The following is a 23,813-nucleotide window of genomic DNA, read 5'->3' as shown; positions in this document are numbered from 1 at the left end:
AGATAGTTATCTATATACCGAGGTGATTTCACGCGTAGACAGATGGATAATTGAAGATTAGTGGCACCATCGTGCTGCCTGATTACCTTAGGAATTGAAATGCTAACCCAAAGTTTAGCTATGGATGTTTTATCTCCAATTCGGCCTGATGACGCCCACATCATTTCATCTGATGAGCCTCACTAGCCGGTAAATGGTTTGCATTGTTGGGTTGTAGTTACCTTACCATGCAACTCCAAAGGTGGGCAAGAAATCAAAAGTATTTGGTCCATTTAATATAAATTGTTCATTCCAAATATGTTCCTCATTGACATTGGCTTACATTGTTCAGTTCGATCTAAAGCATGGCTGTTATACAGTTGCCTGCACTGTGCACATAGCTAGGCAAAAGAAGCCTCTTCTACTTTGGCCCTTGGTCGTGGAATGACCTCCAGTCTAGACTCAAATTGGCATCACTAATTTCCCTGAGGAGTTTCCAAAAGACTGCCACCGCTGCTACTTAAAATGTACTGCAATGCAATGTCGACTGACTCCTGTCAGTCATATAGCCTATGGCTGTGTTTAGCATTGTTATGTCCACACCTGTCTGCCTCTTGGCCAGTTCGTTCTTGTAAAAGAGGCGTAGCTACGCCTCTATGTTTTTACTGGTTAAATCAGTGGTTCCCCCAAAAGTAAAAAAAAATAAATAAATAAAAGGGATAAATAAAAGGTTAAAATAACACACACCCACACACACAGAAGAGAACGTAAGCTGACTGACCCATAGGCAAAGTATTGGTCAAACTCGTGGCAGAGTGTGTGAGCCAGCTCTCTCTTCCCACAGGCCTGAGGACCGGTCAGCACCAGCATGGGGTAGGGAGAGTCTACACTGGGTAGTGTACTGGGGACAACCAAACACACAGTTTACAATGTAGGCATTTAGCAGATGCTCTTAATCCAGAGATACTTACAGTAAGCAAGTTAAACACGAGGCAATACATCACATGCACAACATTTGTAATCTAGGATCATAGTTAAACCAAGAACCTAACATTACAATATCAAAACATAATAATCTGTACATTGAAACCTATACAAACTATAGGATGCCAGGTCAACACATTAACCTGGCATCTGTCTACATGTTATCTAAATCACATTTGAACCATTGCATACTGTAAGACTGCAAGGTCGTCAAGGTTAGGGCTATGGGCTAAAGTGGAGTCTGAAGAGGTGACTCTTCAGATTGCGGTGGATAATTGGGAGTGAGTCTGCAGCGCACGCACACACACACACACACACACACACACACACACGCACGCACGCACGCACGCGCACGCACGCACGCACGCACGCACGCACGCACGCACGCATGCACGCATGCACGCACGCACGGTCACTGACCTATGGTAGAGCAGCTGGGGCTGCATCAGCTGGTACACCAGCTGGGTCATGTGATCTCTGGCGGCCACCACCTCCATAGGAGGGTCATACTTGTTCACTGATGACACCTGGGGGTCAAAAGGTCACACATCCAAGGTCATGGGGCCATTATGAAAAAGGAACGAGCGTGTATATTGAATCAGTGGTTCTCAAAAAAAAAACATTTCAAACTGCACACGTTACCTCGATAACAATCGAATTGAATTCAATGGGGATATATTGAGAAAACAAATTGTCGGGTGGAAACCTCATATGTCCAAAACTGCTAACTTTACAGTATTCCAATACAAAAGCATCAAAAGTAGAAAGACAAGCTCAAAACGTGTCGCTTCGCACTGCGTTTCAAGCTACTTTTGATACTTTTGTGTGACGCTGTAGTTAGTATGATCAAGTAGGAAGTTACCGTATGAAAAAACACAAAAAGTTAAAATATGCATATGAGGTTTCTGGCTGACAGCAACAACATATTTACATTGACGAAGCAAAATAATAGTTTGGAAAGGTAACAGTAATGTCATGTCATTAACGCCATGTCATTAACTGCTGTACTCGGTCTATACCAGTGGTTCTGAAACCACTGGTCAAGGACCCCCAATATTATATTTAGCCGCGGACCCACATCTGAAATATCTTTTTCAAAAATAGCCGATGTACAAGCTGTGAGCTTGGCCATTTTGAATAGCCGGTGGTTAAAATTGTGATGCTGATATACTACTTTTGCTGGGGATCCCCTGGAACCTCCCCAAGGACCCCAGGGGGTCCCCGGAACCACTGGTCTAGACTATAGTAACAGACAATATTTGCATATGCGTGCGTACCTTCTCCTCAGCAGTGACTGCCTTCTGGTCTAGTTTGCTCAGGTGCTGCAGCAGAAAGATGATTGACAGTCTGTAATCCGGCTGATCCTACCAATTACACAAACAATAAAAACAACTATTTACAATTTAATCAACTCAGCAGACGATGTAATCTAGAGTGATTTACAAGTGTGATGTTCATCAGAGTAAGTAGAGTAAACATGCACAAACAATATATAAGTATTAATTAAACCCTTCTCTCTTTTTGTCGTACGACAATACATTTTTTGCATTGCAAAACGATACGATACAAAGTATATATATACAAGTATAGTTATATATATATAACTTTATTACAGGCTCATGGCCCACAGGGTAAAAACAATACATCACATATAAAAATAATAAAGAAATGTACGTTCCAGGGGATCCCCAGCAAACGATATGGTATGTTGCCGTTTGCATATGAATTACATGCATGCATGGATACAGTTACTGTATTGCTACACCTCTATACAATAATATTGGTGTGAGGTCAGTGTTTACCTGCACAGGGTTCCTCTGTAGATTGAGTTCTCGGAGCAGGAACAGATCATGAATGTGTGTGGCCTCCTTAATGTCGCTGATCTGAAAAATAAGCAAATACATACAGACATGCAAAAGTGTAGCTTTTCGGCGAAAATCGCCGTTTTTATCCCAAATATAGGACCTGTGTGATTCATGCAAATCCGTTAAAAAAATGTTTGGGGTGGGTGAGGGGGTCTGTGGGTGGGGATGGAGCCCAAGCCTGCTGCCCGGAGAATTATCTGACGGACTAGTCTTGTGAGTCACTAATGATTCTGAACGATATTTCTGAAAAAACCTGTTTGTGTGGACTCGGGACTCGGCAGGAGTTGGGACAGACGGTCCAATTTTGACACACTGGGCTGGATTTTGAAGATGCGTTTTACAATGGGGTAATACATAAATTGCCCTCGCTCTGCGCAATATCATATAATGAAAGGCATATCGGCCCGTGTTGAACGCACACACATATGGCATACGGCGTTCCTGAATATTTTAGCATTGTGGGAGTGTCCATATGTTAATTATTTTCGCTTTGCGCAATTTGCTATTAAGCCTTGACCTAAAAACACTATAACGACCCGCATAACGATTAGACGTGGGTTTGACCACCTCATAAACGCAAAAAGCACTGTTTGATTTTACACTTGAGCGGCTCTGGGAGGCTGCTGGAGTGTTGCCATGTCTGTTTATTATAAGCGGCTTCTTTTTCTGTAAAGTTGCTTGTAAATATTGGTAGTTGACTAGTTGTACTAGTTGTGGTTGCTTTTCTTGTTTCTAAAGTGGTTATTTGGGCTTTTCTCCTAATGTTGTTTAAACCAGTGATCCTCACACAGCACATTCCCATGTCAAGGATCCCCAGATGAATGCATTTGCCCAACTAAGGACGCTAATCCAAAAATTAAATTAGTTTTTTCCAAGATTACTTTTGAAAATAGCAGATCTATCTATACCAGCTCACAATGCATCACATTCATTCATTAAAACTATGAACTCTGACTGCAGGGGGATATATAATGATCATTATAACAATGTGCAAGAACATATTTAAAAAGAAGGAAGAACTTTATATTTTGTGGACAATCAAAATATGTTTTTTTATTTTAATGTGGTGTCATTAAAATTAATCTGGATATGGCAGACTCACTATCTAGAAAATAAAAACATGGCACTTCATTTAAAATAGGTTACAGACCCCTGTTATAATATAACAGGGGTCTGTAACCTAGGTCTATAAAAATAAGCGCATATTATGCGCTTATTTTTATAGACCTATTTACTTGTTTCTATGAGACATGGCAACAGCCTCTTTTTGCGTCTTTTTTTGTAAAATGTTGAGATTAAAAACGGCCATAATTCTTTCATTTCTCAACCTTAAAAATAAATAAAAACATCTCCATAATCCGTGGGAAGTTTGCTTTCATATGCTGTATCACACCCGATTCAAGTCTTCTTCAATAAAATGCTAAGAGCGAAGACCATATACCATCGGGGCCACAGGCACAGCATTAAGCAGCAGCATTCAACTCACTTGAATGACTTGAATGAAATAAAATATAATAAACGTTATTTTACTGGTGTTTTTCAATAGAAACAAATTATTTTGAGGCATAAAGGTGACAGCATGCAGTGCAATAGGAATAATTAACCCAAATGTGACCAAGTCATGTCATGTCTTCTATGGTGCCAGCCTGAAGAAATGTAATACCACGATCCCCAAAGTGCGCATTCCGTATGTGACATCAGCTGACTGGTAAAGAGTCTGCTATGCCGACGACACACAACTCTACCTCTCCACCAAGACCATCACTGCTGCCACCCACTCCACCTGCCTCACAGATGTCAAAATATGGATGCAAAATAACTTATTAAAACTAAACTGCAACAAATCAGAAATCATCGGCCCTAACTCTCTCACTAGCTCCACCCAGAACTTCACCCTCAATATCGATGGCTCCACTGTTACTACCTCCCCCCACATCCGTAACCATGGTGTCATATTTGACTCCACCCTCTCATTCCTCCCCCACATAAACCAGATCACCAGAACCGCCTTCTTCCACCTCAGGAATATCGCCCGCCTCCGGCCCTCTCTGTCTTTCACTGCCGCCGAAACACTCATCCACGCATTCATCACATCCCGGATTGACTACTGCAACAGCATACTCAATGGCACTACCTCCAAAGTCCTCAACAAACTAAAACACGTTCAAAACTCCGCTGCCCGCCTGCTCACCAGTACACGCTCCAGAGACCACATCACACCCGTCCTCCACGACCTACACTGGCTTCCCGTCAAACAAAGGATTCACTACAAAATCCTGCTCACCACCTACAAAGCTCTCAATAACCTGGCTCCCCCCTACCTCTCCGATCTTCTTGAACCATATGTCCCCCCCCCCGCTCCCTCAGGTCCAGTGAAGCTAACCTCCTGAAGGTCCGCAAGGCCAAGTACCGTACCTGGGGGGACAGGGCCTTTTATGTTTCGGCCTCCAAACTCTGGAATGAACTCCCCAACCATCTCAGAGCTGCTCCCTCTCTCTCCTCTCTTTCAAAACCTCACTTACAACCCACCTCTTCAGAATAGCCTTCCCCAGTTGAGGTCTCGTTTATCCTTTTAACCCTGTATCTGTTATGTTTTAGCTTTGATCTTTTTTTTCTTAATAAAGTCTGTTCTGGTGTCCCCATGTAAAGCGCTTTGGGTATTTAGAAAAGCGCTATATAAATCTGAGCTATTATTATTATTACTGTCCCCCCCCCCCCAAAGTGGGTTTAGTACCGATAAACGCTCAAAAGATTTGCGCCGCGGCTTTGCCCGCGGCACAGCGTTGGCCCCGCACACTGTCACCTTTTTCACCTTGGGCCTGTTTGCATGCCTGTACATAAATCTTTTGGACATAAACTAAGAGGTGTCCACCCGACAAAAGTGTTACTTTTCAGGATTCGAATAAAAAAAAACGACAACAGTAACAGATCCACAAGCACGAAACACGGCGTGGTGATTTTGTGTGACGCCGTGGTATGATGAAGTAGTAGGGCGTTAATGAACAAAGAGTTAAATATGGAGGTAAAGAGGTTTCTGCCCCGACAATGATATGCCATTGAAAATCGCATTGAGTTCTTTATTGGTCTCGAAAGCCACTGTTCTATGATTAAACTCACCATTAATGAACCAGAAATGTCAGCACTCCTACATTTAGGAGACTCCTGAATGTTTGACGCTTAATTCTCTCCTGCTGTGTCTTCTGAATTGTCATTCATCATTCAATTATGCAGGCAGGGCCATAAATGTTCATTTGCGCCTTTCGTTGGGTTTCACATGCAAATGACCTGAAGATATATCTCTCTATCTCTCTCTCTACAGTCTCCCCACAGAAGTAAGAGAGACCTCCAACTATCTGACCTCCAAATTCAACCGTAAGAGGTGGCTAAAAACAAATCAAATCTGTAATCATGAGTAATTATCAGCTCTATTTTATCACTGGTGTCATTTCTCACATCACTCTGCGGTTGTTCTGTCCCCTGTACAATGTTTATATGTATGTATGTTTGTATGGATAGTTTTGTCATATTTTTAAGAGCCTGCTCAAGGACTACAGATGTAAATTAGATTCTGGCTAACTCTGGCCCATTTACATGGATCTTACCTTGTGTTTACCTTGCTTACTGTAAGTCGCTATTGATTAAGAGTCTTTGATAAAATGCCTAGATTGTAAATGAAGGAAAGAACGAGTTACCAGATTGTTGTCCAGGTTGACGGAGCCCAGAAGGTAGAGGTTCTGGAGGCCAGACAGGCTGGAGATCTGGTTGGAGGAGAAGTCTACGACCTGCAGGCTCCTCAGAGAGGACACGCCCTCCATGCTCTGCAGCTGGTTACCTTTCTGCACACGCACACACACGCACGCACACACACATACACCATTCAACAGTTTAACAGCGATTTTAGGACTGCCATTTTTGCATTTTTTTACAATTCATTTTTTATCCTAACCCACCAGGATAAGTTTGACTCTGTTCCACAGATAAATATTGTGACAATAGCCGAAGTACAAGCTCACCGCGAGGCGTTGTGAGCTTGCATATCGGCTACAGTATTTTCACATTGTTTGCCTCTTTCACACGTAATATTTGCCAATTTGGTATTAATTAACAAGTCATTAAATTAACTAACTTTAGAAATGCACACACACACACACACACACACACACACACACACACACACACACACACACACACACACACACACACACACACACACACACACACACACACACACACACACACACACACACACACACACACACACACACACACACACACACACACACACACACACACACACACACACACTCTTCCAGCCCTCATCCACAATCTGCCGTCCTGCTAATCACCATCCCCTGCAGTGGTCCATCTGTAGGGGGCGCCACCTCCCCCCTCCCCTCGCCCCCCCCAGTGCTAGGATGAGTGACAGGTCTGCTCCGCTGTGCTAAAAGCACGACAGGCTGACGACTGACATGCCAGCAGCTGGCGAGATGCTAACGCAGCACAGCACAGCACGCTAAACTGCTTAAAGGAACCCCAATTTTCACCTCTTTCAAATAGGGAAAATAGACGATCTAAAAGCTCACGTGTATAGGTACAATATAGGTGGGCTTTTCCCCACCTATATTTGAATTAGAGCTGAAGTGGGTTAAGTCATCATATTATTTCTGTACTTTTCGGGGTGTGCCTTCGCTGAGTATCTTCCTATACATGTATAATGTATATCCCCTCTGTCTGCCCTCCCCCTCTCTCTCAGACTAAAGTACTTATCCGGGGGTCTCTATGCCAGGCTTGCCCCCCTCTGGTCCAAACAGGGAGCCTGGCAGAGGGCTGCTGGCAGCAGGGGAGGGAGGGAGGGAGGGAGGGAGGGAGGGTGAGGTGAGCGCAGGGCACCGGGGGCCTGGTGTGATGGGCCGAGAGGGAGGCCTGCATGACAGGGCCATGCTGTTTGAGGAGGCATGTGTGTGCGTGCGTGTGTGTATGCATACACAGCGACACCTCGGCTCCCAGAGGGAAGGTGCCCACGGGTTCAGACTGATGGATGCTGACTATGATTAAAGACTGATAAAAGCAACACATTGAAATTCACACATGTAGAGATGGGAGGGAGAGGAGAGAGAGAGAGAGAGAGAGAGAGAGAGAGAGAGAGAGAGAGAGAGAGAGAGAGAGAGAGAGAGAGAGTAAAGTGGGTCTGCTGCCGGACATTATGGTATTGCTGGAAAAGGAAAGTTTAGAATTAACTCCATGTAAAAACAAGAGCAGAGGAGAGGAACATAGAGCTTGAGAGAGACTATGGAGTTATGACTAGGTCCTAGTCATAACTCCATGGGTCCGCCTGCAGTCACTAGTCCCTAGGAAACCAGAGCAGCTGGGCTTTAACGTTGAGCGCCCGTTTGCACTTCCACATTTCGGGAAAAAAACCTGCAGAAGTAGACGGTTGTTCCGGGTGCTTCAAAACGCCACTGAGCAACTTCCACTGAAATGAATAGTGGGCGGGCGGTGCTGTTGCTCCGGTTCAGTCTCTATCCTTTTCATGTTCCGCGAGCTACGTCCTACCGGGGAGAAGCAGCCTGCTCACTCCTCGTGCATTGAAGGAAGCATAAGTTCAGTTCGGGAATCTCCCCAGTTGCGGGATAAAAGAGAGAGAGAGAGAGAGAGAGAGAGAGAGAGAGGACTTCTGCCCGACAACAGCGCTATAGTGCTTATGAAGGCCCCATCTACAGTATACTATACACATTTGAGACGGTAACAACTTGTGAGCGGTGAGCGCACACTTTGTGCGCAGTTCAGTTGGGCAAGTCATAGAAAGCAATACACCATAACATAGTGTTCTTATAGTGACATACGAGACAGAGGTGCTGGAGGGGCAGGTTGTCCAGGCCAGTGATACAGGAGATGTGGTTGTGAGCCAGGCTCAGATGTTTTAGACGGCAGCACCGCTGAAGCCCACTGATCTCACTGATCCTGTTGTCTGAGGAGCCAGGCCAGGCAGACCACACGTTAAAGAATCATGCACCAAGATAGAGACGAGGCAGTGAAAGGTCCTGAAAGATACATAACGCCAGTCTTACTAAGCATTTAAAGTATGAGGTATAAACTACAGCAGCCTTGTGTTCATACAACAGAAAGATTGGGTATTGGGTAAGACTGACGTTATGTATCTTTCAGGACATTTCACTGCTTCGTCCCAACCATTACTCTATGGCTCTGGTCTCTGCCACCGCGGGGTATCTTTTGACATTCCGTTTCTCTCCACAGTTGAATGTTGCCACTACTGTTGGAGCAGCCATAAACTACACAGGTTCATCCCAATGTTCTGGGCATCTTTGTAAAGTTAGTGTTACTAAAAAGCAGGTAAAAGAGTAACGTTTGAGCAGACTAACATCAGTCACGTTCCCATTCAATGTAGTAGAAGAGCCGACTGTTTACACCGCAGATATGTCATCTCCGCCTACAAGAAATACGTTGCCTGCGACCACGGGTCTGAACGGGTCTATATGGTGACTTTTAAGTGATACACTGACTGACGATCAAAAATCTATGATTTCATAGTAAATGTGACCTATGGTCGCAACAAGCTCACAATCCGTTGCACTGTGATGCGTTGTGAGCTTCTAGATTGTCTATTTTCACCATGCAACCAAGTGTATAATATTATGCCATTACGGTGCCATATAGTTAACTAAAATTTAGACTAAAACTAGACTTTTCACAAGACTAAAATATGACTAAAGCTAAATTAAATGGTTCTTCAAAAGGCTATGACTAAAGTTGAATCAAAATGGCTATCAAAGCTGACAGTACAGTATAAGAATACTATACAGTATGATATAGTATAAAGTATAGGATAAGGATACAGTCCAGTTTGAGTTTGCTGAGAGATGAATAGGCTGATAAATCATTCATTTGGGTCACGTGGTTGTGGGAGAGATTGACCTCCTGTAAAAAAAGAAAAAGAAAAGAATGTTGTACATTATTGTATGTATAATATACATACAATGTGAGATGAAATAATATAACATTCAAAAATATAAAAAATACTCTGTTCCAAGTAAAGTAGGCATTTGTATCAAAGTAATAGTATTACTCAAAAGTTTTCAAAATGTGTCAAACTTGAAGTACGGTATAAACTAGGGCTTAAGTCAGGCGTGTCCAAACCTTTTTCAAAGGTGGCCGTATTTGAAAACACCTAAAGGGACAACTGCATAGTTGCTGTCTGGCAGAAACCGCTTATCTCCATGTGTTTACATCCAAAAGCTGCTCAAAATCTAATTTGAATATTCTACTGATTCTATTCTAATATTATTCAACTGTTACTGTGATGTCAAACAGCTGACAGTGTGAACAATAAATCAATTATTACTGTACAGTAGTACAGCAGTAATATTAAAAATCCTCCTGTACATAGATCTATAACAGTGGTTCCCAAACTTTTTCATGTCAAGGACAAGGACCCCCCAGTTTGACATGCATTAGTCTACGGACTCCCATTTAATGGCATTTCTATCTCTGAGACCCCAGTTTACATTGTAAAATCAATGTTAATGTAACTCTGAGAGTGTACATATGTGTAAACCCTCTGAGTTACAGACCTATAAGGGTCCATTTGGTTCCAAACTATCATTTAGCTGGGGACCCCCTGGAACTCCCTCAAGGGCCCGTAGGGGTCCCCGGACCCCACTTTGGGAACCACTGATCTATAATTCACAGTGAGTGCAGACGGGTTGTCATGGAAATTCCACGTCTATATTCTTGAGGGAATAGAACCTGGCGGCAGAGAGAGAAGCCCCCCCCCCCCCCAATCAACTTCTCCTGTCAACTCAAGGTCCTCCAGACGTCACGTTACCTCCAGGTTCCTGGGCGCCTGGAATCCAAAGCAGTCTGAGATGTGGTTGTGAGAGGCGTCCAGCCTGACCAGATGAGGCATGTGGCTCACACAGGATAAATCTACACACCACCACCACCACAACAGGATTAAAAATATATATAATAAAATAGCTCAGGTTAATCAAACTAATCTATTTAATCGATTATATGAAATCCATCTTAATGACCCTCTATACTCTTTTCACCCTGCACCAAATTACCTTCAGGAAAAATAGGCAATGAATCTACCAAAAAATAGCTCAAAACACATCACAACATGAGAGATTTTGGATCAGCTATTTTCGGTGAACGTTCTCTCCAGAACTAGGGATGCTGGGGTTCCAGTGGTTGATCAAATGATTTTCCAAAATACTCTAGCGAAAATACCAATTGTGATGCACTGTGATTTGACCCGTTGGGCTTAAGAATGTTGATTCATCAAAAACACAATTCTCTAAGAAAATAAAGCATATAGCTGCAGCTGGAATAAAAAACAAAACAAAACAATTCTTCATATTTTATTCATCATTAAAATCTAAATACCCAACAACAATAAATAGTGCACATCTTGGCATTCTGACAGATATGTGGTTACAGGTAGTCGTAAATAATGGGCCTAAAATAGCAGCCGTCGTATAATAGGAAGCCTGACCTTACCTTTTATTTTGTTGTGTGACATATCCAGCTTTCGGAGATGGACATAATTGCATAAAACGGAGATGTCGCTCAGATTTCCACCCTAAAGTGAAACGAAAATGTCACAAAATGAAATGGCAAAGGAGAATATAGCCATGCTTTACACTACAGTAAGAGCAAAACACTACTACAGAATTTTGAGAGCAAAATAGGTTCGTGCTTTTTCTAGCATTGAGTGACATAACAAATATTATGCTATTCTTACAAAACATAAAGCCAGATACAGTTGATATATACAGTGTGTGTGTGTGTGTGTGTGTGTGTGTGTGTGTGTGTGTGTGTGTGTGAGTGACGGATGTTCTAAAGGCTCTTAGTTTGCTCCTAGTATGATCCTTGATGACTATTGCTATGGATTTGATGTAGGCCTACAGTATTACCATGTGTTGTTTTTGCTTACTGTAAATCGCTCTGGATTAAGAGCTCCTGCTAAATGCCTAAATTAGGTGTGTGTATGTGTGCACACGCATGTGTGTGTGAGACTCTCTTACAGGCACAGACAGGACCTGGTACACATGCTGCAGTCCGGTACCAGAGAGACCCAGGTTGGCCAAACGGTTTGAAACCACCTCTGTGGTCAAAACACCATCCTTCTGCTAAAAAACACACACATACTGTAACACACACACACTAGAGTGCAAATAATGTGCGCCGCAGACCCGCTGATTCTATACGCCTTCTAAACAGATTTCAGAAAAACCTATGCTGAAATATATTTCGCTGTCGGGCAGAAACCTCTTATCTTCAATTCTCCATATTTTAACTTTTTGTGTGCGTGTTTCTTTTTTTTGTAAATTTGTAAATGAACACACAAAAGCATCAAAAGTAGCTCGAAACGCAGTGTGAAGCGAAACATTTTGATTTTGTATATCTGCTACTGCTGCTTCTCTTCAATTTGACGCCTGAGAAGTAACCATTTGACATATGAGGTTTCCACCCGACAGAGACGATGGGCTATATAGCTAAAATCTAAAATGACACACAAGCTTTACTGGTTTTAATGGATTACAGTTATTGCAACATTGTGGGACTTTTCTGGCAATAGAAGTACATATTAAATACATTAAAACGGCATGCCGGTCAGTCTGCAGTGGTGGAAGAAGTACTCAGATGTATACTTTTACAAGGAAAAGGCCTGTATTAAGTAAGTAAAAAACAAACAAAAGAAACTGCCTAGTAATGATGATGTAAGTGTTTTTTCTTAAGTGTCCACAGCCCGAGAGACAGACCAAGTAAAAAAAGAAAAAGGTACCAATTATATGAAGATATAGGTTGAAAATGGGTGCAGTCATCCTTAAAGAGAAATTTAGCAGATCTACAAGCTCACATGTCACATACATCACAATAGTGTTTTGTATTTATAATGTACGCTATCCAATGCAATTCATTCCAGTCCACTTCATTTATATAGCACATCAAGTTACCAAATGCTGCACAGAAAGTATAAAAAGCTAAAACTACATAAGCCAAAAACACAAAAAACACAGCAAAAACAGTAAAATAAGAAACAAAATAAACATCACTATAGAATGGGTGAAACAAAGCAGTGTGATAAAACCCCGCTCCAGAAACGGTTCCATCCAAAATGTGATGGAACCGAATCCGGTTCATCTCTGGCTCCGGATCATGGATTGAGGCTCTACAACTTGCATCATGCTCACAACGCACTTTGACGGATCTACAGAGTACCGAAGTCCTGACGTCACTCCCACTACCCCTAGGTCACGGCGAAATGTTTTTTTGCTGTACTCCTTGAGGGAGTTCCAGGGGGTCCCCAAGCCAAATGATAGTTTGGAACCAACAACCAAATTGACCCTTATGGTTCTGTAACTCTGGTGTGCAAATGGAACCAATTGGACCCCAACGGGTCCATTTGGTTCCATTTGTACACTCTCAGAGTTAAATTAACTTTGATTTTACAATATAAATGGGGGTCTCAGAGATAGAAATGACATTAAATGGGGTTCTGTAGAGATTTTATTTAATTCAAATGAAACAGGTTGAGAATCACTGCTAGAGCTGTAAAAAGTAAAAACCTTCTCTTATGGGGGTCCCTTTCTGGCATATCTCTTCAAATGGGGATCCACGGGTGTGTCAATTTGGGGGTCCTTGACATGAAAGTTTGGGAAGCGTCGCAGTCCCTGACGAGCGGCCCGGAAGACAAATTTCCAATTTATTTTTCCCATAGACATTTCAGAAAGTATTTATTTAAACTAAAGACCTTTACGCCTCGTACAAAGCCAACTCGGATTGTGACAACTCATGACAACAAACACAACAAATAATTGAAATAAAAGGGCAGGGAACAACACTTTTTAGTTGTTTTTTTTACTTTTTTCCTAATAATTTGTTCGGCCCAATTTTTTTTGCTTATTGTCATGATTTGTCACGATCCGAGTTGGCTTTGGCATAAAAGATCTTTAAATAAACACTTTCTTAACCATCTCAGGGGGGAAAAAAACTACTTCTGGCCCAAGAACTGTCTTCCAGGGGTTTAGCGCCCTGTGATGTCAGACTTCGGTGCTCTATGCTGGCATTACAATATCTCAAATTATAACACAACCAATTGCAACTTTACCTCCACACATCTTCTGTGCAAGGTTACCTGCTTTATCTGTCGCATAAAGAGTAAACAAGGTAGGTTTAGGAAGTATTAAAGGGATATTTCACTTTCAAACATGTTTGGGTCATATTAACGTCTAGTCAGACTTGTGTGTCACTCCACAGATTTTAAATTGCTTAATTCACTAGATATTTTATCAGACACGCCCCCTTCCCTTTTGATTGTTATATTGTTTTGCATCCTAGTGTGTATAGTTTCAATGTATAGATTGATATAACTTTTAGACTGAGAGGTTCTTGGTTTAGGCCTACCATATGATCCTAGAGTATGCATTTGATGTATTAGGCCTACCTTGTGTTTATACCTTGCTTACTGTAAACTGTGGATTAAAAGGGTCTGCTAAATGCCTAATCAAAACATCAACTACATAGGTCTACGGCCCTGCATGTTATTTGTGGCCTACCCTTTCCCCTTCCTAGAAATGTAGGAGTCAAAAGTGCAATATATCTGTCTTTGAAATGGTGGATTCAAAGATGTATCCAAAAACATTATTTAATGTAAACTAAGGGTAAACTCGAGTAGGCCACTCAAAAAATAATTTGTAGCCTACTGGTACTCAAGTAAATGTAGCCACCCCCCCCACACACCGGATCCCACGATTCTTTGCTACAATGAGAACATTACAGGACCAGGGGGAAATAGCTCTGGTCCATATAGCCTTATATTAACGCCCAAGGTTTAACGGGTTTGTCCCAAGGAGTTCCTGGCCGGTGTTGTTTTTTAAGGAGAAGTTAAGGCGACGATAAACCAGGGGATAAATCCACCACACAGCTGCACAACACGCACATTAAGCGTTGGTGCTGATCAGGCACAGTAAACAATCAATCACCCGGTGCTGCCCTGTACAGCTATATGACGTTATGCGGTGATTTATCACGTATTTAAAGGGCGGAATGATAGTGAATATAGCCTATATTTACCTCCATGATATTGCGTTGTCTTTATATTGATCCTCTTCTTCTCAGTCTTTCTTCCCCGACGTCTCGATCAGCAGAATGAGCGACAGGTGTGTGTTCGTTTGCGGACGGTTGCTTTGATCACACGCAGGTTTGGCCGTTGCCAGTCGGGTTGGCTACCCTTCCCTGGGGAACAGGGGAAGGGATTATTTCTTTAATATTGTAGGCTAATGTCGCCAACGTCGAGGACACGTTTATTATTCTTGGGAAGCAAGCACTGCAGGACTATAGTTTAAAGTGGAGATAAACAACAGGAGGTTCGAGGCGAACTATAAAAGCTACATAACATTTTAGTTTGGGTTTTGACTGAGCGTCCTCTCTGGTGCTAGGCAACGACAAGACTGGATGTTGTGGGGGATTGTGGGCTTTGTAGTTATTTATTTTCCTGTTTATGCGTGACATTATTTTGAAAACTGTTTGAAATTGTGATTTTTGTGTGTGTGTGTGTGTGTGGGGGGGGGGGGACATGTTTTGAAAATACTGTGACATAAAACAAACAAAAAACAGGAAATTATTGTTTTATAATTATTTTAAGTTCATCAAGCGGGTCAAAACATTGCAGTAGGGCAGACAAGTCCTGTAGCTATACTGTATCTTGTTAGCCTGACACTGAATTTTACTTTTCACTTCATTATTCCAGGAAATATATTATTTTAATGGTAGTGATTACACCACTGAGTTTATGTGACCAATGTAAATTATTACATTTAGATATTACCAATTTACCAAACAAATATGAAACATATCAGACGGTCTACATTTCCCAAGAGGAAGAGAAATCTATTTCATTCCGTCTGACCAGAAGCAGCCTGGATAAACCGTATCCCCAAAGGACATTAAAATCAATAACCAGACGGGGAAATATCAAAAGCAGAGGCATATAGATTTCCTCCTGGCTGGCTGGCAAATCAAACTAGAGAGTCTATGAAAATCCAACAACAAAGAAAACATATACAGTACTGCAACGATGAAGAAGTACTCACATTTTGTACTTAATAACGCAGTGTAGAAATACTCACTCCTATAAATGTATTTTAAGTGGCAAAAGTAGTCATTATGCAGAATGGCCCATGCATTTCCCCAGACATGTGTAAAATGTAAAATAGCCAAAGTAAATATATATATCTGTTGTAATAATAATTCAAATCTACGTTTAGAGGTGTAAAAACTACAATACTTGCCTCTGAGATGTATACGAGTAGAAGTACAAGCATTGAATATTGGAAATACTCCAGTACAGTAAGATCATACCTCAAAATAACCCCTTAAGTACAGTACTTGAGTACATTTACAGTAGTTACAGCAGTACTGTATATTGGCAGCATCGTGCAGAAGATATCAACTCCAGACAACACTGGTATGAGTGACTGTTTTTATTATTTCAGCAAGATAGTGTTTACATTGGCAAATCATCAGTCTTCAATTCTAGGTAGGGTGACAGATGCAAAGGTTAGTTATTTGCGACGGTCAAATCAGCTTCTCACAACAATTATTTTCATGTGATATACAATAAAACAACACCCATATATACGTAGATAACACTTATAGTTCACCCAACAAATTACTTATTTTCTATTCAACACCCCATGAAGCCTTGAATTCATGGATGTTTTTTAGTTTTCTTCCCATTCCTGAGCCAATATGACTGGCAGAGAGATGCTACTCCACAAGTCTGCCGTTCATCTATTAGCTCAGGAATGCACCCAAAACGCACCGGGTGCATACATTGGTTAGACATACCAACAGTCCTACAGTCATTAGTCAGACAAACCTGTGCTGCGGGTTACAACTCACCCGTATTGCGGGTTAAAAATCACCTGTGCTGCAGGTTAAAATTCACCTGTGGCTCCCTACATGCGTTGCGGGCTAAAACTAATCCCTGCTGCGGGTTAAAAATCACCCGTGGGTTCCTGTGAGTTTAGGTTAGGGTTTGAGGAGGGTGTCGGACAAATGATGTGTCTCAGGAATGCACCCGACCGGCAGAAATACGCTAATGTCAAATTATTAGCTCAGAAATGCGATCAATTCAAGGCTTAATGGGGTGTGTACAGTAATTGATAGAACATAAGACATTTTTGGGGTGAGCTACTCATTTAAAAAATGTGTTTATGTGCAAAATAAAACATGTCTATAACAAACAAAGCAGATAAATAGTTAGTACACCTGCAGAGCACTTGATGATTTTATAAACCAGTACATAATACGCATACTGTGTTTAAAGGTGCTGTGAATTATCTTTTATTTTGGTTGTTCAAAAGTTAAACCTCTATATTCTTAATAGTAATCGTTGCTATCTTGTGTTTGTTCAGTAACAAGGGTGTGTCACCGCCCATCCAGCTCTTTAGTAAGGAGAGAATGCCTTTTCGGGTGGGTTACACATTTCATCCAATCAACAGAGAGAATTAAATTAAATTAAATTAAATTCAGATCGTTCATCAACTTTTTGTTTTGTTTCCAATTACACTCTCTCTCCTAATTTAATTTAATTAAACCGGTATCGCAAACCTATTACTATGTGAATATAGAACTATTATAACACATTTTATTTTAATAAAACAAATGTATTGTAACTCACACCACCTTTAAAGCTCAATTTCAACTTCATCACGCTCGCAGCAGACACGATCAGATCTTCCAAGTTCAGCATCTGATCTCGCCAGCAGCACCTGCAGTCGTGTGATGAATACAAATGAAGCATTTATCGTCCCGATGTGCTTACGTGACTTTATATAATATTGTCTGTCGGGTGGAAACCTCATACTGTATGTCCCAAAACTGTTACTTTTCAGGATTCAAATTCAGTTAAAGTAGCAGATATACAAGCTCAAAATGTGTCACTTGCGGATCTGCTACTTTTGTGTGATGCTATAGTATGATCAAGTAGGGCATTCATTCGTAATTTTATTGCCCAGGCCAAAGTATACTCTCCAAACACTGCTGATTCACCGTGCCTTATTGCCTGTCTTCAGAATTCTTGTTACATTCCAAAATCATCTGCCTACAGTAAGTCATCTCTTTTGACTTAGGCAGACAGTTTGTAGGCAATAAAGTACAATGAAGCAGCAGCAGTACGTGTTTGGAGAGTAGAGTTAGGAAGATATAACAAATACATAAAAATATAAAAAAAGGAACTCCTCCATTCATGAGCACTACCAGAGGAGCTGCATGGAACAGCTGAGCTAGCAGATTCCAGACTCTTAGACTAAGCGAACACCTCAGAGCGCTGGTCGGCCCAGCGAGAGAGAGAGGGAAGGTTTTCGGCATTGATCCCTCCAAGCGCCCCCGGCTGTTGTCATTATGATGGATGGTTTCGGGGGCCTCACCGGGGACCGGGCCGGGGCCCGGGTCTTCCTCCCGTATTGACAAGCCTCTCGTTTCCACCTCTCCTTCTCTCGTTAAGTACTTCTCTCTGGAGTTAATGAACTAAAGAACACGCAGGGGCAATGCGGGGATGGAAATGATTTGTGACTTATCTGTTTGTGTGTGTGTGTGCACACAGCCACACGCACACGGGTGTGTGTATGTGTGTTACGCGCGCCTGAGTTACATTTTTGTGGAGCTCAAATTAAAGTTTTCAGCACTTTTAGTGCCGTGCGGTGGAGTAAGTGATTTACAAATGCGTCAATTTAGTGGAGCTTGTATGACAAATGATGCGTTTTACAAAATGTCTTTCCTCCACCACCACACATGCAAGCGTCACATTTACATTCTTACTCTCTGTGTGTCTCGGCTTTGGAGGTTAAACTCTTAATATGAACTCATGTTTTACAGTGTATTTTAAACAATATCTCGTTGCTGTCGGGGCAGAAACCTCTTAAGTCCATAGTCTGTGTTTTTTTCCGTAAATTAACACCCTACTTGATCACACTGCAGTGTCACACATACAAAGGCATCAAGAGTAGCAGATCCACAAGCTCGAAATTTGAGCTTTTACAACTGCTATTTTGGAAACATTGAAGATAATATTTACTTCCAATTCTGTCCGTCCCTTAAATCCTTATGACACGTATGTGTTCTATCAAATCCAAAATAGTAAACAACATGACTGCCCCCAAGCAAAAAATAAAATAAATAAAAATCCTATTCCTGGCAGGGACAGACCCCTGAATGATGGCAGCAGGCACACGAGGTATAAGCCTCGTTCAGACATTTTAATGATTATATGGCATCTGTCATTGCAAAGGGGACAGAGTGGGGCCCACGGGGGTGGGGTGGGGGGACTGCCAGGGGCCCACGTGGGGGGGGGGGGGGCACATGGAACACAGAGTACTGGAGAGGAGCAGTTTAACCCATTCTGAACGGGCACCCATTTTGGTGTTGGCATCATGTTATGCTTTAGCTATTGAAAAATAGCAGATCTACAAGCTCATAGCGCGCCACCGAGTGTCGCGCTATGAGCTTGTAGGTCTGCTATTTTTGAAAAATCGAAGAACGACTGACATTTTTAGAATCTGATCTCAGGTCAGAATGGGTCAATCAGACCAATGTGTGTCCAGTGGAAACCTCGTATGAATCTGATCTCAGGTCAGAATGGGTTAATTGGGAGATGAGATGAGACCCGAACCAGCTAGGGCCAACGTTCCAAAACTATCACCTGACTTATCCGGAGCAGTGTGGTTCTCAAAGCTTTTTTTCTTCACTTGGAACAAAATGTACCATTTGGTTCCATTGGTACAGACCTGTTAAGGGTCCATTTGGGACACTGTGTCAAGGCCCAATTAGAGAACCACTGGTCTAGAGTAGAACCCATAAGATTGGCTGTTTTCCAATGAGGATATTTAGTGTTCTAGATCGTTGGAACCTTGGTGCTTTCATGGAACTGCGGGTCATTTTCAGTGGAAACACTCTGAACTGCTTCACAATTAGGCAGGGAAAAAATTACCGAACCCCGGTGGAAAAGGGGCCACATTTCGGACTGTCCCCAGTTCAAATTATGATCATTTTGGGGCGGTTTGCGGCCTGAAAAGGGTGAGAACCATTGCTTGACATCCAGGCGGGCTTGTGCCGTTCACACAGTGGTGATCTTCTTGTCCTTGGTGGCCTGTTTGATGGCCGCCTGCTCACAGATGATCTCCTTGAGCCTCTGAAGCCGGACGTTCTGGGTGCCCAGGTCTCCCACACCAGTCTGGCTGCGCTGCAGCAAAGACAGGGCGTTGATGTACTCCAGCTCCGTGTAGCGCACGCCCTGGTCCACCACCAGGTTCAACAGCTCGTCCGCTGTGTTATAGAGCATCTCATAGTACTGTCTGTTAGAGAGGAGAAATGGAGAGGAGTCCATTAGTGTTATAGAGCATCTCATAGTACTGTCTGTTAGAGAGGAGAAAGGGACAGGAGTCCATTAGTGTTATAGAGCATCTCATAGTACTGTCTGTTAGAGAGGAGAAAGGGACAGGAGTCCATTAGTGTTATAGAGCATCTCATAGTACTGTCTGTTAGAGAGGAGAAAGGGACAGGAGTCCATTAGTGTTATAGAGCATCTCATAGTACTGTCTGTTAGAGAGGAGAAAGGGAGAGGAGTCCATTATTTCCAATGGAAACGTTGGAAGTGAACGCGAACGCAGCTGCTGAACCTTTCTTTAGCCCCATATGGTCACTGAACTAAATATTGGACCTGATCGTCACAAGCCAGTGAAGTCACACAATCTTCCTTTTCTTTTTTTAATTGCTTTTTTCAGAGATAAATCAGGAGAACATCTACTTTTTTACACTCTCGCAGGACCTAACACCAGTAAGCACAGAATGTTTGCGAGCTCTGCCATCAGACGGCGGTCGCCCACTTAGGAGACCATTTGTAGGATTTGTACCATTTGGCCTCTTAACAACTTTAATTGGTATAACAGGTATAACAACCGCACCAGTCTAGTCTTTCTAAATTAACCATCTTTGGTATAGTAGAGAGAGACAGGAAACAGGGAGATAGATAAGACAGGTAGTGAGTGACAGGCATCAAAGGAGTAAAGGCTTGGGAATCGAACCCACAACTCAACGTCTTTAGAGCCTATAACCGCTAGGCCCTCGGCGCCCCTCCATCATGTTTGATTTGAGAGAAAAGAAACGAAGAGGGGAAGACATGGAGAGAAAGGAAAACAGAACTCCATATACACAGACATAAGGTGCACAAATGTGGTCCACAGAGGAGAGGAGTGGTTGATATTAAAGGTAACTGGAAGAGTGGGGAGGAGGAGAGACTGAGAAAGTAGCTCAGTTTAGTTATTCCACTTTGTTTCCCATTCTGCTCCTCTGTGACATGAAGCAGAGCCTCAGCAAACAGAGTGGAAACATTAACAACTGCTCCTGTCATTTCCCATTCTCCTGAAGAAGGTGCTGGAGGGACCCCCACCCACCCCGGAGGCAAAATAACATCCTGTGTCCACAAACTGCTGAGACACTTCTAATGAAACAGTGGCTGGATGCAGCCCAAACACAGACTGCTCAGGGGTGTGTGTGTGTGTGTGTGTTCTGAATTAATGGATCTTTCTTTATCCAAGGAACCACAATTCGGAGCACTTGGAGAACAGAGAGACGGACGTGAAGTGCATCCTGAATGAAGGGACGATGGAGAGTAAACAGGTCGAGTGGTATGGTTTGCATAGGTCAGTGGTTCTCAACCGGGACTTCATATGATTTTGTAGGAGGCCCCAGGTGACTGTAAAGTGACAATTTAAGGACCTTTAAAGCATTCCCTGCTAGGTATTAATTAATTAATCGATTAAAACACAGTTGAAATTCAGCAGGAATGAAAGTCATCCATAGACTAATGGAATACCGTAGATAGAATAATGAAGCACTATACAATATAGTCCTAGTATTGTCATATCTGACAATATCAGACCGTTGTGTACAGAGAGATTAAGGTGCAAAGAGTTCTCGTGTTTGTGTGTAAAATCCAACCACACAGCACCTCCGAGCTGTGTGTGTGTGTGTGCATGCGTGTGTGTGTGCGTGCGTGCGCATGCATGTGTGTGTGCGTAGTCCCCCGGTGTGCGTGGGGGCACAGACAGTAGTGTTTATCAAGTCGGGTGGTAGCCTCGCTGTGTGTATGTATGCCCTTGGCAACAGTTCTGTAGTCTGCTAGACAGACCAAGGTCAGTGTGTTCTGAAGCCCCCTGAATCCAAACCAGAGGAGTCCGGGTTCTCACACCGTCGATGTCGGCTGGTAAACCACATATGTCCACCCCATTTTAACCCATTTAAACCTCTGGCCGATTGCACAAATGCCTTTTAAATCAGTAGTTGTCAAACTTTCTCGTGCCAAGGACTACCTAAGATTATATGTATTTGGCCAAGGACAACCCCCCTCCCCCTCCCCCCATCTGAAAATGTATTGTGCCAGCGACCTCCCCCCCCCCCCCTTTACTTAATTACTTAATTTACAGAAGAAGAAACATTTGACACAATATGAAATATTTGGAGATAGGTGGTTTTCTAGCCAGACGGCGACGATATGTGGCCTCATTAAAAATACACGCCCGTGTTCATGTGTCGTGTTCAACATCAACCGTCCATCTGGGGAGAGTGTGTGTAGTGTGTGTGTAATGTAGCCTACTGTACTTGTATTACTTCTTGTGAGGTCCAAATGTGCCCCTACACAAGTGCGGTATCATTTCATAAATTATTATGAGGACCATTTTCCTGACCCTCACGAGAAAGAAAATTGGTGTTTTGGTTACATTAATTGTGTTTACATTTTATTAACACAATTATTGACATTACAGGAAGTAAAGTCAAAGGTAAATGTTTAAAGGGTAACACAAAAAGCCCCCAGTTGTTTCCATTGTGACCCATTGTACTCAATTAATCAGTAAAGTTATAGGTTTAAGATCACAGCATATTTGTCCCTTTGTTGCTTTTCATACAGTATCTGTTGTTCACACGGTCGTAGTGATGTGTGTCGGGGGTGCGGCGGCCGGCGGAGGAGATGAAAAAAAAACAACAATCCAGCATGGAGTCTCAACTGCAAGGCCTTTTGGACCTACAGTAGGCAGTATTTATATCTTATGCATTGGAAACAATGGAAACGGACTAGAGGAAGAGTTTGCAGCTTTTGCAGCAGCTACAAACGTTGAATTGTCTTTGGAGATTCACGTCGCTGGCTTCCATTGACAATGAATGGTTGACTATCTTTGCATCTGTCCGTGTGAACGCACCATTAGGATTAGGCATTTAGAGGTTACGTTAGAGGTACAAGTGCAACTGTACGAGTGCCAAGGAGGAGTCTTTGGTATGACCCGGCCGGGTATTGAACCCCGACCTCCCAGTCTCCCAGTTTGTGTGTGTGTGTGTGTGTGTGTGTGTGTGTGTGTGTGAGAGAGCATTAACTCTCCATACGGGAAGCTCCTCTGTTAGCAGATGAAGCTCTGAAGCCAGATAAAGCTCAATAACACACAACAATCTATGCTTCTGTGTGTGAGAGAGTGAGTGAGTGTGTGTGTGTGTGTGTGTGTGTGTGTGTGTGTGTGTGTGTGTGCACTTGTGAGGACCAAAGGGCAAGTATAGTAGATTTGATTTTTTTTCCTTTCTTTTTGTAACACATTTATTTTAGATGTTTGTTTTAGGGATTATTGAGTCATGCCTGATTGACAGCATGGCAGGTGTCATGCACCGAAAGACAGCAGAACGACTATATAGTCTACTTGCCAGCCCATAGAGCCCCATTGTGAACCCGGAGATGTTGAGTACACCAAGGTTTTATGTTAGAAATGTTGAGTATGGGTCTCCAGCATTTAGAAACTGCCGGATGCTAACTTGCAGATGTTGAGCAATTTTCAAGTGGGCATGGCCGTTTTTAGCCCAATGCTTGGAATGGATTCAGCATCATGAAAACCTCCTAGTTTGACAAGTCACATGCGC

General features: G+C 42.5%; 2 protein-coding genes across 2 annotated transcripts in view; both read right to left on the bottom strand.

Annotated features, from left to right (window-relative positions):
* Positions 1–14,933, bottom strand: part of lrguk (leucine-rich repeats and guanylate kinase domain containing) — a gene marked incomplete at its 5' end in the record, with an annotated part of 34,805 nt that extends 19,872 nt beyond the window's left edge. Inside the window, 11 exons of the mRNA XM_083758071.1 lie at positions 761–880; positions 1,384–1,490; positions 2,241–2,327; positions 2,766–2,846; positions 6,521–6,664; positions 8,672–8,796; positions 9,683–9,764; positions 10,672–10,772; positions 11,349–11,430; positions 11,876–11,980; positions 14,928–14,933. Coding sequence (XP_083614197.1) covers positions 761–880; positions 1,384–1,490; positions 2,241–2,327; positions 2,766–2,846; positions 6,521–6,664; positions 8,672–8,796; positions 9,683–9,764; positions 10,672–10,772; positions 11,349–11,430; positions 11,876–11,980; positions 14,928–14,933 — 1,040 coding nt within the window. The remainder of the gene's footprint in view (positions 1–760; positions 881–1,383; positions 1,491–2,240; positions 2,328–2,765; positions 2,847–6,520; positions 6,665–8,671; positions 8,797–9,682; positions 9,765–10,671; positions 10,773–11,348; positions 11,431–11,875; positions 11,981–14,927) is intronic.
* A 4,571-nt stretch (positions 14,934–19,504) lies between these two features.
* Positions 19,505–23,813, bottom strand: part of exoc4 (exocyst complex component 4) — a 165,092-nt gene continuing 160,783 nt past the window's right edge. Inside the window, exon 20 of the mRNA XM_083757731.1 lies at positions 19,505–20,209. Coding sequence (XP_083613857.1) covers positions 19,972–20,209 — 238 coding nt within the window. The 3' untranslated portion in view covers positions 19,505–19,971. The remainder of the gene's footprint in view (positions 20,210–23,813) is intronic.

The sequence above is a fragment of the Protomyctophum parallelum genome (genome assembly GCF_964188405.1).
Source record: "Protomyctophum parallelum genome assembly, chromosome: 22".
Classification (NCBI taxonomy): Eukaryota; Metazoa; Chordata; class Actinopteri; order Myctophiformes; family Myctophidae; genus Protomyctophum; species Protomyctophum parallelum.
The sequence above is the reverse complement of the archived record's forward strand: the minus strand, read 5'-3'. Positions and strand labels throughout refer to the sequence as shown.